General features: G+C 44.1%; 1 protein-coding gene across 2 annotated transcripts in view; it reads left to right on the top strand.

Annotated features, from left to right (window-relative positions):
* Window positions 1-13211, top strand: part of LOC118914185 (uncharacterized) — a 79864-nt gene extending 66653 nt beyond the window's left edge. For both annotated transcript variants that reach the window (XM_057494199.1, XM_057494200.1), the window contains exon 3: window positions 12055-13211. In XM_057494199.1, the coding sequence (XP_057350182.1) occupies window positions 12055-12371 (317 nt within the window). In that variant the 3' untranslated portion in view covers window positions 12372-13211. The remainder of the gene's footprint in view (window positions 1-12054) is intronic.
* Window positions 13212-13695: the final 484 nt, after the last annotated feature.

Here is a 13695-nt window from a genome sequence, read left to right as displayed (position 1 = left end):
ACTTTTGTATATTAATCTTGTAATCATGAGACATTGATGAATACCCATATAAATGTTAGTGGTTGTCTGGTTGTCTTATACAGTTCACAGGATTTTCTGAATAAACTATGGTGTCATCTGCAGAGACAATTTTACTTACTCTTTTCTAATATTTATAGCTTTTATTTCTTTTTCTTATCTTATCACAATGGGTAGGATTTTGAGTACAGTTTTGAATAAAATGGTGAGAGTAGACATCTTTGCTTCATTCTCCATCTTATGGGGGAAGGCAAAGCATTCCACATTTCATTTTAGATTTTGTTTATGGAATCTCTATTAGTTTAAGGAAGTTCCCTTCTATACCTAGTTTGCTAAGAGGTTTTTTTAAACATATTTTTTATTTTATTTCCATTACATACATACAATAAAATGAACAAATCTTAGTGTACAGCTTGTTAACCATTATTCAGGCCAAAATAGCAAACATTCTCACTAATTTTTTCCTCTTCATCTATTTCACCCATCTCATACAGGCCTTCTTTATGGCAACCACCAGTCTGTCCTCTGTGTTCGAGTCTATTTTAGTTTTGTTTATTCATTTGTTTTGTTTTTAGAATCCACATATAAGGGAAATCACATGATTTTTGTCTTTCTGTCTGACTTACTTCACTTAGCGTAATACCCTCTAGAGCTATCCATTTTGTCACAGATAGCAAGATTTCATCATTTTTTTATGGCTGAGTAGCTAAGAGGCTCTTTTTAAAAAAAATCATTAGTAGGACTCCCATTTTGCCAAATGCTTTTTGTGCATATGTTTAAATGATTGCATAGTTTTAATGGTTTTAACTTCAGTTTGTTTGAGTTTCTGGCCTTTAGGATGTTTGTAAATGTATTATCCTCATTGCATTCTGAGGATTTAAGTCTAAATTGAAAAGGGGCTGAGACTTCAGGAAATTTCTGGTATTCAAGTCTGAATTAAACTGAGGTAGATTGTAGAAAGTTTTTCAAAGATCAATTATCTAGTTCTTGGTAGACTTGATAAGATTTAGTCTGGGTTTTTTTTTGAGTCCAAAGAACAATACCACATGTCCTCAAGTCCACTAGCCTTTTCTCCACAGGCAGCCCTTCTACTTTCTGAACAGCATTTTGATGGAGATTTTCACTGTATTATAGATTGAAGTCCAGAATAAAGCACTGCAAACTTGTTTGAAAACAGTTTTAGTAACTCAAATTGCAGATCAGCTTTTCAAAATTAAATCAGTCTGGCACATGAACATAGTCTGGTTCTTGTCTACTTTTTTTCCTTTACTCATTTTCTGTATTTTTAGTTAATATTACTAGTATTAGTATTTAGAGCAATGCATTTCACTACTGCTTTACTCAGTTATTGGATTTCATAGTCTAACCTGAAACAGAGCTTTATTTCGTGACTCATTTTATATAAATAAACAAATCATTTTGTGGATCAAAGGTGTTTCATCTCATGACGATGGCAAAGAACTTGGTAATTAACTTAATGATGGATGTAGAATTTAATAGGTCATGACAGATCTGAGGCATAATCTTTTAAAACTTTTATGAATGTACTTATATACAGTGTACATAAATACTGAATTGGCAATATCTTTGGATTCTTATAAAATTTCCCATATATTTCAAAGCATTAAGAATTAATATATACATAAGTTGTGCATTCATTTTGGTTCTTTGACTTTAATAATAATTATAAATTATAAATTTATATAATTATAAATTATAAATGCTGCAGAAGAAGTTCTTCAGCCAAAAGACAATGTGCCAAGCATTCACTGTTTGGGATTCTCTTTTCATTCTATGGGAAGAGATTAAAGATGAATTTTCCCTTTAGTAGGGAAAATACTGTCTTTTATGTTTATTCTTCCTTGATAAATACATGGAAGCCAAGAAGTTCTCTTTTCTTCAACCTAGAATGTACTCTTTAATTTATGATGGAATTTGATGTGAGACACATACCTCTTGGGCACCAGGGAGTAAAGTCTCTCAGTGGAGAAGCCCAAGGATGCCATGAGAGGATTGCACCTGCGTACAGACAGCTCCAGGGCACAACTGCAGGATACAATGTAATTTCCAGGTTGAAACAGTATGCCAAGGATTTCTTAGTGAATGTGTGTGTACACATGTATGTGTGTGGTTGTGTGTATTGATCAGGTAACATATTTGTATTAGCAACCATGGGTAAGTTCCTACAAAAGGACTGAGAGCTTTGGTAATTCTACCTAATATAGAAACAGAGCTTTCTCTATTTTATTAGCTTTAGATAGCAATATTCTATCCAACAACATGACCATAATGATGTTACACTATTGCAACTGGATATTTATAGGCAGAATGAGAAGGCCTTATTATTTTCTGGGAAAAAAATCATGTGCTTCTATAACTCCTGATTCTGAGAAGTTAAACATTTATAATCACAGAAACAACTGTACAGTGGGTTTTCATAACACCTAGGGGCAGAACATGGGAGCAGTTGTTACTGATACTCATTTAAAAAACAAGAAAAGATAACAGAGGATGAGCAATTTGCCTGAATTTTATTAAGTGGGAAGGAGGAAATGCACAGTCACCATGTCACTCTAGGTGTAAATCTTCCCAACAGTCTTGCCAGGGCAGTACATGGCGATTACTCCCATTTTACAGATGAGTAAGCTGAGGCTGAGCGACATGCCCAAGGTTATGAAGTTAGTAAGTAAGCAGAGCTGAGAACCTAAGCCCAGAAACATCCCACAGCTACTGTTTCTCCCGGAACCACATGACTTCCATGCCCCCATTTGCAATTGAAGTGCAGCAGTGGGTTGGCAGCAGGCAGCCCCTTCAGGTAACATCCCAGTTTGAGTGATTTGGTAACATGGTGAGGTCCACACTTTTGAAGTATGGATTAGTACTTCATGTTCGATGCTGAGTAAAAGTCAGTTATCAGTTCCCTGGTATCTCATTAAAACCAGGGCCATCTGCTCCCTCTGAATGTCCATGACTGTGTCTTGGTGCTCATAGGGTTGCTTTTGGACCTTTTGGCCATTGGGTGTTTTGTAGCAAGGGAAGTGGCTCTCGAGCTGAAAACTGGAGAACTGTGTGACACTAGTGCCTATTCCACATGGCCATGCCCCACCCCTCCTGGAGACTTCTGGAACCCCATCCTTCCCCTGGCATGCCCTCAGCCCCCATCCAGCACAAGGCACTGGATTAAAAGAAAATGTGAGGGTCAAAAGTTGTTTGAGCTGCGAAGTGGGAAAATCTGGCGGCATTCACTGTATGAGCATCCGCAGCAGACACACCATGGGGTCCGGCAGCGTCTGGGAACCCCCCTTTTTCAGTTTCTTCTTTTAATTCCCCGCCCCACCATCCTGCTCCAGGATTAGCTTGTCAGTTAGGGGAGTTGTAATTCTGTGGACTTCTGTTGATATCATGAGAAGTGATGAAAGGGTCATTTATCAGGATTAGGCTTCTCCTGTTGCCTACTTCCTAATCAAGTTTCCTTAATATTTATAAATGATTTAATATTATACTTTAGTATCTTCTTTTAATTTAGCCTAATAATTGCATATATTGTCATTCTCCAAACAGTTCGATGTGGGGATAGTATGACATAAGGCGAGAGGAGGAGAGAGAGAGAACATATTTGGGAGGTGGTGGGACAATCTGGTTGTACTGAAGTGACACTACCTCTAAATTTTCAGGATTATGAAGAGGTAAGCATGTTAACAGGACAAAAGGATGTTGAACAAACAAGAACAGGCTTAGTATTGTAACAAAATAAAACTTACAACAAATTTAATGTGATGTATACTGTCATACCTAATGGTTATTGTGCTTAGGATGATTATCCACAAAGGACAATCAATTCTCCCACAAGATTGCAGTTAATATGCACTTTATAGAATTATAGTACAAGATTATAGTTCTCTTCCCTTTATTGCCTGTGTCAACAGGAGAAAGAATGACTTTTCCTGGATGCCTTCTACACTGTTCTATATATAACCACAGCTTCTTTCTCATGGACACACTGACTTTCAGTCATTAAAGGCCAACATCCAGGCTCTTTGTTCCCTGTGTAGTGGTGGCTTGCTGCCCTCTTGGCTCCCCATTTCTGATGCTTCTGCCATTGAAACAGGTCTCGGCTTCTCAAAGCTTGATGGACAGTCATAGCCTTCTGATTCCTGGAGGGATGGGCCTAGGACTCTGGACAAATGGACATCTAGCAGCCTTTGGGAATAAGGAGGAGAGGACAGGGAGCTGCAAAGAGCTAGGAAGGAGAGCCAGCCAGGCCACAGGCATCCGGCTGACCTGGCTGTGACATGCGTCAGCACTAATGTGACCCAGCAAAGCTGAAGCACTGACGTTTGCTGGGAACCCCTATGTATTAGGCGCGGGGTGTGGGAAGCGCATTGGGAAGATCTGCCCCTCACCTGCAGGATGGGCTAGATGCCTTGTAAGTGAATTCCCAGGGGTAGCAGGGAGCATGTGTGTACCCCTCCTCCCAGCCACCAGGTCAGAAATCTCTCTCTCCAGCCATTGTTCTCTCTATCTTGGTTTTTCGCAGGCAAGGGCAGACACAAGTGCTTTCTCCTCTCTGGGACTGTGTCCTACTGGGAAGCAGAGGACAGTTTGACTAGATGAATGCAAAGGCCCTCCTACACCTGAGATTACCTGAGAGAACTGGTCCCAGTCCACTCTTTAAGGCCCCATTCTCCTTCTCCAGTCAAATTCTGTCTCAACAGAAACCAACTCAGACTAATTTCAGAAGAAAAAGAATGTGTTAAAAAAAATAAAGTGTACAAGACTCTCTGGGAGGGCTGGGCAAACAGTCTTGCAGGTTACATAGCTGAGAATTTCCTACAATGACATCACAGACTGGAGGCAAGATCATCTTACCATACCATGGTGCCTGTAATGCTGGTATCACCCAGGTTGCCCTCTGCAGTGGCCACTAGATGCCACCTCTGCAAACTCAAGGAAGCTATGGCCAGGAGGGGTTCCAAGCATCCCCTGCCTCTTTGCATTGGCAGCTCCTGAGTTAGAGCCAGTGTGGGACATCAGTGGGCAGAGCCTATACATGTGCCCTGCTTGTGTTCAGCTGCAAAAGTCAGCTTCCCGCAGTGCAAACAGCCTTGGCCTCCACCACAACCTGCACAATATTCCTACACTGAGAGAAGCTAAGTTGGTGAGTGGCCAAACCAGAATGACAAATGTCCATGTCCACTCTGCCTGAAGCCCTCTAACTCCTTCTTTGATTCTTTCTGATCCACCAAGAGCCTCCTCTGGGGGATACTAGTAAATATCAGCTCAAAATGAGATAGTCCACAGTCATCCATCTGATTGCACACTTTGGTAGAGGAGGGACTACTGGTGCTAAGAACCAAAAAAGAGAAATGGAGAAGGGTGGTCCCAAGAAAATGCCACAGCTTTTTACTAGAGTTGACGTGCCTGCCTTTTTTTCTGTTAAAGGTTCATGTATGTCACACTCTGTACTTATTTGCTCTAGGGCTGGATCCACCTGATTTACTACAATAGTCACTGTGGGCTGCTCTTGTTTTTGCCTATCCTGGTAGGCAGCCCATGGAACATTCTTTGGAAAGTGACCTAAGTTATTCCTGCTTTTGCTCACCCTTTCCCTGAAGGCTTCCCAGATTTCTCCAAGCCCAGCTCCTTCTGTGGCCTCCACTGTGCCAAGATCAAAAGAAGCCTCACCAGTTTGTAGTTATTTACCTTCTGCTCCTTTGAGAGCAGCAATGTGCCTTACTCGCTTCTATGAAACACCAGCATCTAGTACTTGAGTGGAGGAAAGAGGTCCAAGATACAAGGGGAGCAGAAAGCAGGCTGCCGGCCTCCATTTAGGTCTTTAGAAACCACTTCTGGGAGGAGCTGACATCTCTGCATAAGTTTTGGGGGCAAATAGAAGTTAGCCAGACTGAATAAGGGAAGATTGGACATTTTCCTCAGTCTATGTGATTTTAATGAATCCACCCCTGAGAAAAAGGGCTTGTTCACACTTATAAAGAGCTCAGGCAAGAATGCATGAGTAAACTACTTTAAATGCACTCTGAAAGCAAATATATTTGGTTTTTGTGTGTGTCCAGGGCAGTATTTTAAAGGAATGTCTGGCCCAAATCTATGGCAACTTCAGCCTGAGGATATTGTTGAGCCAAATAGCTTCATAAGATTTGAAAAAGGATTAGTAATGCATATGAATAGTACCAAGTACTATAATTATTCTTGAAATAGTTTCTCAATGGGCAATTAGAGGATTAACCATACAATATGATCAAATGTTCAGACCTTTAACAGACTGTACTTACCAGGCCTAGGAATAGATCCATTTGTCTTAATGTAACAGTCATCCTTAAAAGAATCACTCAGCTAAGAGACTTACCAACAGTAATTAAATTGAAAGCACTACCACTCTGAATAACAACAGCAGAACTTAATGATTTTCATGTCTCCAACATCACAGAGATTTTCAACCTTAGAATTTCACAATCGTATGTTATTAATCCTATGCTGATGGGCACTCTAGATCAAAGACCATGCATATATATGCAAGTTTTATATACAATCTAGGTAATTCTTATGTAAGAAAAATGGTATGACTAAACACTAATTGTAGAACCACAGGGAGTAATACTCTGAATATTAAGTCAGTGAGCAATGAATAGATGTTCTCTTAAAAACAAGCTTCCTGCTTCTTAATAAGTGAATCACTCACATAAAGAGAATAGCTTTCTTCATATGTGCATTCAGATTTTCCCAATGAGGATTCTAGCTTCAAACTCAGCATTTGCTATTTTCTTCACATGAAACATTCACTTTGAAAATAATGAGACTTTTTACAATGAATCTATATATTCACTAAATATGTATATCTCTAAGGACTTTATTTAAAACAATTGCTACCTTGAGGCAGTATAGCATGGAGAAAACAGGTAGTGACTCGGTAGCATCGTACTACGCTGATGGACAGTGACTGCAGTGGGGTGTGGTGGGGATATTTATTATGGGCCAATGTTGTAACCACAATGCTGCTCATGTGAACCCTTCATAAGATTGTGTATCAATGATACCCTAATAAAAAAATTTGCTACCTTATAGAAATTACTTATGTTTTAAGATAAAGTTCTGAAGGCTATAGCTATTAGCTGTTCAGTTGTTTGCATATGTGGCCTCTTTCTCATCTGGAAGGCGTGCCATACTGGGGTTTGGGGTGTAGTGCAGAATGGATATGGTCATTTCTTGTACTATTTATAGTACTTCTATTTTATGGATAATGTTAAGATTATGTCTATTTATAAATTGAAGATTGCATGTGGTATGTGACAAGGTCAGAGGGGGTAGACCAGAAGTCCCCAGGAGACAGGCTTGAGTTTTGTCTGCTTCTACAGAGTCATCTTCTCAGGGCATGAGGTAGAGAGGACTTCTCACAAATCCCTGACCTAATTAGTTGACCTCCATCAGGATTTGGGTTTCCTTTCAGAAGGGCTGTCAGCCCCTCTTGTAAAGTAGCAGTACCCAAATGTTGCATTATAAATGCAAACTCGTCAGTTCAGTTCAGGAAAAGAAGCCCACACAGCCAGTCACTTCCTACCACTTAGGGCCTGTATGGTTTCATGTGCTCTGTGGGGAGACACATTCCAGGTCTGTCCACTGGGCTCATTGGCATGTAGGGCAGATTTGGGTTTAGGAGTGGAGCATCTGGGTGGTTATCTATGGGAAGACAGTTAAGAACAAGCTAGAAGCCAGGCTGAGAAGGGTTCTAATCTGGCTCCATTTACCAGCTGTGAAACCCTGGGCAAAGTATGTCCTGTCTAGTATTTTCAGTTTTTTCATTTTCAGCATGGGTAATAATACCAACCTTGCGAGGCTACGGCAAAGTTTATTCAAGTCAATGAATATTCATTAGTTACCTGTTTAAATATAGCTCAGAAGCTCCCATTGTCTGATTTATATAATTTATATTATCACTTTGGCTGACTTCAATTAAATCTACAAGCACAAGTGAATAAAATGTACTCAGGTCAGTTTTGCTAAAACTGTGACTATATCTGATCATAAAGTGATATAATGAATGCAAAAACACCTAGAATAATGCTTAGACTATTGTATTCACTTAGTGACTGCTACTTGAATTAGATCCTTGTAAAGAAAAGAAGGATGAATATTTTAAAAAATTTATAAGGATGAATAAATTTTTAAATTCAGTGTGATGAGAAAATATTAAAAGGTACAAAAGTCTATGATAATCCTTTACTGTTATTATAATTTTACAACAAGCTAAGAACACCGCACTGCATTATATGTAACCTCCTAGGAGATGCTATTTGATGGATCAGGTTTGGCTTGTTTTTTTAGCAAATTAGAGAACCAGAAACCTGAGTACTTATCAGAGATTAGCCATGGAAAAATCTAATGAACCAGCTTTTTCCCAGGAGAATTGCCTGAATTACTTCTCAATAGTGAGGTGGATGCTCAGAAAGTCACATCTGCCCACGGGAGACCAAGATCGGCCACAGAGATGCACAGAGCAAATGGGGGCCCAAAGCTCCTGATCAACGACATGACTATGCCCTTTCTGCACCTATCAGGGGAGGAGGGGCCAAATGCAGAATGAAGTCTCTGCTCTGAGGGGCTCACTGTCTAGCTGGTAGAATAGGACCTAAATGTAAAAAGATAAATGTCAGTCCAGGAAAGCATCTGCTCAGGGTCCAAGGAGTAGAGCAACTGAGAGCTGCTTCAGGGAAAAGTCCTACCAAGGGGCAGCGCTGAGCTGGGTGTGAGAGAGAGCCAGCTGTTGGGTAGGACAGCATGACTGGAGGTGTGGGGAGAGGAGATCGATTGGAGGAGTCAAAGATGTACCCAGTGGGCACATGGCCAAGGACCACAGCACGTAAGGCAGAAGGAAAAAGTGTCATCACTTTGTGAGTGAGCTGCTGGAAATGCCGACCAGGGGCCTGGGCAGGAGGCTGTGCTGGGGCTGGGCAGGGAGAGGCCACAAGGCTGGAGAGGGAGGGACAGAGGCAAGGCATTTTATGGATGGAGGAAGTGCTAATGGATTTGGTGAGGGTCCTAAGGGTCTTGGCCAGGACACTTGAAAAATCATGGTGGTAAATAGAAAGAGTGGGAAAGATGATTGGGCGAAAATATGATGGCTGCACACAAAGCACAAGGCCTGAGGGGCAGCTGGAGAGACCTGGGGATGTGTGGCTGATCTCCCCCATCAGGACCCCAGACCACAGCAGGGGCTGGGCAGCCCTTGCCGGGGCACCACGGGGCTCTGCCCTGCTGCTGGAGTGGTCTTTCTAAGATGCCCACTGGATCCCATCAGCACCATGAACAAGCCCGCCACTGACGGCACAGTCTACACTGGGAAGTGCCGGGTTCTGGGGGCTGACAAGACCCACCCTGCTCTTCCCTGTCTCCAACTCCTGAGAAGCTCCCCCTGCCCTTAGGCCTCTCTGCAGGGTGGCCCTCCCCTGGCCCTGTAGCGGTGCAAGCTTCCCTCTTCTGTGCCCCGTAGCTGGTTCTCCATCCTTTACCTGCCATGCCCACTGGTCTGTGCTCTTTCTGGTTTATGGCGCAGCACCCAGTCCAACTGGAGACTGGTAGGGAAGGCTGCTGGTTCCTCCTGTTACCAAGCCCACGTCTTCCTGATGGAGCAGGGCTCCTGCCTGATGAATGAACAGAGGAGGAAGGGCCAGGGCAACAGAGGCTGGCTGCTGGCGGAAGACATGTGGGCACCCCATTTCCTGATCTTAGAGGAGATGAGGAGGGGTTAGCTGGGGAACAGGACACTAGAGAATAAGGTGAGAAATGAAGACCCTGAAGGCAACATGTGGGTGACCATGGGGAACAGGGTTTAAAGGGGAGACGTTGCCTGGTGGGCCTTGCTAGGGAACAGTGTGGGTTCAGGTGCAGGCAGTGCACTGGGGCAGGGACAGGTGAAGTGCAGCCTCCTGTCCCCAGTGAGCTCACAGGGAGAAGGAGGGGAGCAGGGGAGCACGGCCAGCCCTGAAGGGGCCGCAGGGGAAAACAACAGAATGCCAGGTCCCCAAACTGTATTCCAAGGAGTACCTATGTGATGTTCACAGGTATTTTACTTAAGAATGGTTCTTTTGTCAAACAAGTTTGGGAAATGCTGAGTTTGGTTCTGAAGAACCTTTCAGAGTTTTGGGTGTGTTAATTCCCAAACCTCCCAGGGAAACAGACCCTGTAGGGATTTGAAGGCTTCCTGTAGAGAGGCCCTCTAAAGGGGTGAGGTGAGGAACATCTGCTAAGGTCTCCTGGATACCTGTGCTTCTTCAGACACTGTCTGTGAAACACTGAGTGGGAGTCTAAGGGGAGATACCACGTTGGTTTAGAGGCCAGCACCCTCCTCCTTTGGCACGCATGCCTCCCTAGTCTCTAGACTTTGATTCCTCAGTGCCTGGTCTAGCCCTGGCCGCAGCCGGGGGATCTGCGTAGATGAGAACCACTGGTGGATGAAGCCCAGAGGCTGATGCAGGGTGTAAGCTGGAGGCTACAGCAGGGACAGCTCTGTGCGCCCCCTGCACACGCCGGCTTTGGCTGAGAGTGAATGTGCAGGTGTCAGTCAGCACATGTTTTGCTTACACGTGCTTCCGTTTCTCTGCCTGGCTCAGGGCCATGTTGTTCCAGATTGTTGTGTCCCTGCTCCTTTGGCCACAGCTACGCCAACGAAGTCCACACCTCATCTCAGCTGAGCCATCAAGTCCTTGCCTTGAGGATTTGAAGAAGAGGCCTGGGGTCTGCATCAGGCTGTGTTGGGAAGGAGACTGCAAGGTGCACAGAGCTGGGTCCAGAGGGCCAGGTACTGCGGACCTGGGGGAGTCACTGTTGTGCGTTGTGGGGACGAGGAGTCCTGCCCAGGTAGGAGAATGATCAGCCAGAGAAAGACACACACACACACACACACACATACACACACAGAGAAAAACAAAAAGAGAAAGACAGATAAAGAGAATGAGAGACACAGAAAGATACACAGAGAGAGAGAGAGAGAGAGTTGTACAAAGAGTAAGAGTGAAAGAGTGTGACAGATTGGCAAGATGGACAGAGGTAATTGTTTAAAAACTTTCAGTGCCTTGTCAGGTTCTGTGAGAGTCCCTCATTCTCCAGGTAACAGGTAGAAAAATACTTTGCTGTCTTGTTTGGAAAAGTAATTAGCTCAGCCTCTGGGGTGGACAGAGGCTATCCAGAAATCCATGGCTTTAGGGAATAATACAAGGGCAATACTGGATAACATTTCCTGACTTAGTATGTGCCAGCTGGGGCTGTGCTAGCATTTCCTCTGGCTTTTCTCATTTGAACTGCAGAGTGTGTATTATGAAAATTCCCAGCTCAAGGTTGGGAAGCTGAAGCCGAGAGGGGGATGTTTAGGCCAATGTCACAGCCGATGCTGGCTGGTGCCAGGACTCAGTGTGAGGAAGTCTCTCTTGAAGCTGCCCTGGGTGAGAGAAGAATCTGGCACGTCCCAGACAGCCCTGAGGAGATGGGAGAGGCTGAGGGTTGGAAGTGGACAGGGAGCCGGAGGCGGCCCGGAGCTGGGACTGGTTCATGCAGCTGTGGGAAACTCCACAGAGCTGTAAGGTTTGACTACCCATGAGTCCCTAATGTGAGAACTGTTTGCGTGGGGATGGAGGCAGGCACTGCCTTTCTCTTGAGGCTGGGGTGAGTGGCTGAGTCTCCTTTGAGGACAGGAAGGGACTAGAACCCAAGGCCACTGTGGGGCATGATTTCCCCAGGAAATCAAAGATTTACGGAAGGATGTTGGGAACGCTTTTTACTGCCACACTGTGGGCTGATTGAGGCAATTTGACTTAAATTTGTGGTGGCAGAGAGATTTCCCCTTCCCCCATCCTGATGATTTTAGTAACTCCCCATTTGTGTCAGTTGTAACTCTGATCTGGACCTACTCGGCTGCCTTGCCATACACACCTACACACACACTCACACACACACACACACACACACACACACACACACACACACACACACACTCACTTTGTTGAATTTGTTGGTTTCTCTCTACAGGGCATGGAGCGGTTTCTCGGTTGCGTCCTGAGGTCCTCCCTCAAGCTGACTGGGACGGCAGCCGTGTTATGTTCCATGTATACCTGCCCAGGCAGGCCCCTGGCATTGATGCTGGTGTGACCTGTGTCCAGGTGCCATCTGGGCCTGGGTCTGGCCCCAGCTCTGCATATTTCTGCATGTCTTTCTACCAGGATTCTTCTTCATTTCTGGTGCTGAGATTCCTGGTACTTCTGAGTAGATACTGCAGATGGATGGATGAGGTGGCTTTGGGGATGGACTCAGATGAGTGGGCACAGCTCACCAGGCGTATATTTTGACAGGCCCTCAAGGGGATGACAAGGGGTGGGGCACAGAGAGCTGGAAAGGAGCTCAGCAACTGTGCGTCCTGCCCCCTGGTTCAATGGCCAGCGATGTGTGCTCTCCCCTCAGGGACACAGACCGGGAGCTTTCTGAAAGGTTTTGGTAGGAAAGGAATGTATACATGTGGACAAGGACACCTCCCCAAAGATGGAGGCAAAAGGAAGGCCAGGAGCAGAGAAGGCTCTCTGCCCAGAGAGCCTTCCCTGCCTCTCATCCCTCTGCATCCCAGGAGCCCCTGAAGGTGGGAGGGTAGCACTGTGTGCATGAAGGTCGCTAACACTCTTAGTGCGGTTGCTGAGAATTCAGCCTGAAGTGGCCCTCCAGTTTTAAGTAAAGTGGTGCATAGTAATCATAACTACGTAAATAAACCCAGGTTCCCCGTCCTCAGCATTATTAGCTTTGGGGCAGGGTAATTCTTTGTTGTGGGGGGAGCACTGGTACTCGGTAGGATGGCCACCAACATCTCTGGTATCTGCCCACTAGATGCCAGCAACAGCTTCCCTAATTCTGGCAAAAAAAAGTAGCTCTAGACATTGCCAAATGTCCTCATAGTTGGGTCTTCTCGGGGAGGAATATTACCCCCTCTTAAGAATCACTGTTACAAATAAAACAATTAAGGGTGTTTTGGGGATGGGGGCAATACATAGACAAGACACCTACATGGTAACATTTTATATGATGCATCCATGGAGATTTATTTCTAAAATTGTATAAGAGGAAAAAATGTACCCCCCAGTATTCATGTTTTCAGGTAGTTCTTAAAAGGAAAATATAGGTGTGAATCATTTGAGGTCAAATCAATTAATAATTTAGCAGTTTCAAAATAATGAGTCTATCTGTCCTAACGGACCTAAGAAGCCTCCCAAATTCACATGCCATAAGCGCGTGCATCAGGGGCCTCGTGTGGCATTACTTCCTTCCTATTTTGAGGATGTCTTCTGAGCAACCTTTTGGATCTGAAAAAATCTTTTGGTTCCAAATGTGGATAATCATGTTGACTTGTTCTAAAGTTCTAATGATGATCTGTCTCAAGTGTAGGTGTGGGCTGTGTAGGCTTAAGTAAAGCAGTTTATGTAAGATGGGTGTGTCAGTTTGTAAAGCCAGATTCACCAAGGCATTAAGAAAGGGGGTGGCTCCCTCAACAAATCAGGAGGTGTTAACAGGAGATGGGGAAATATCACCTTATACTGTTGTCCTGGTGTGGAGCAAACCTGGGCGTTTACCTTGACGGAACTTTCTAACTCTCCCTTTCTTACTCAACTGTTTCAAGGAAATGTTGAC

The sequence above is a fragment of the Manis pentadactyla genome, chromosome 16, assembly GCF_030020395.1.
Source record: "Manis pentadactyla isolate mManPen7 chromosome 16, mManPen7.hap1, whole genome shotgun sequence".
Taxonomy (NCBI): Eukaryota; Metazoa; Chordata; class Mammalia; order Pholidota; family Manidae; genus Manis; species Manis pentadactyla.
This window is presented reverse-complemented; position numbering and strand designations above follow the sequence as displayed.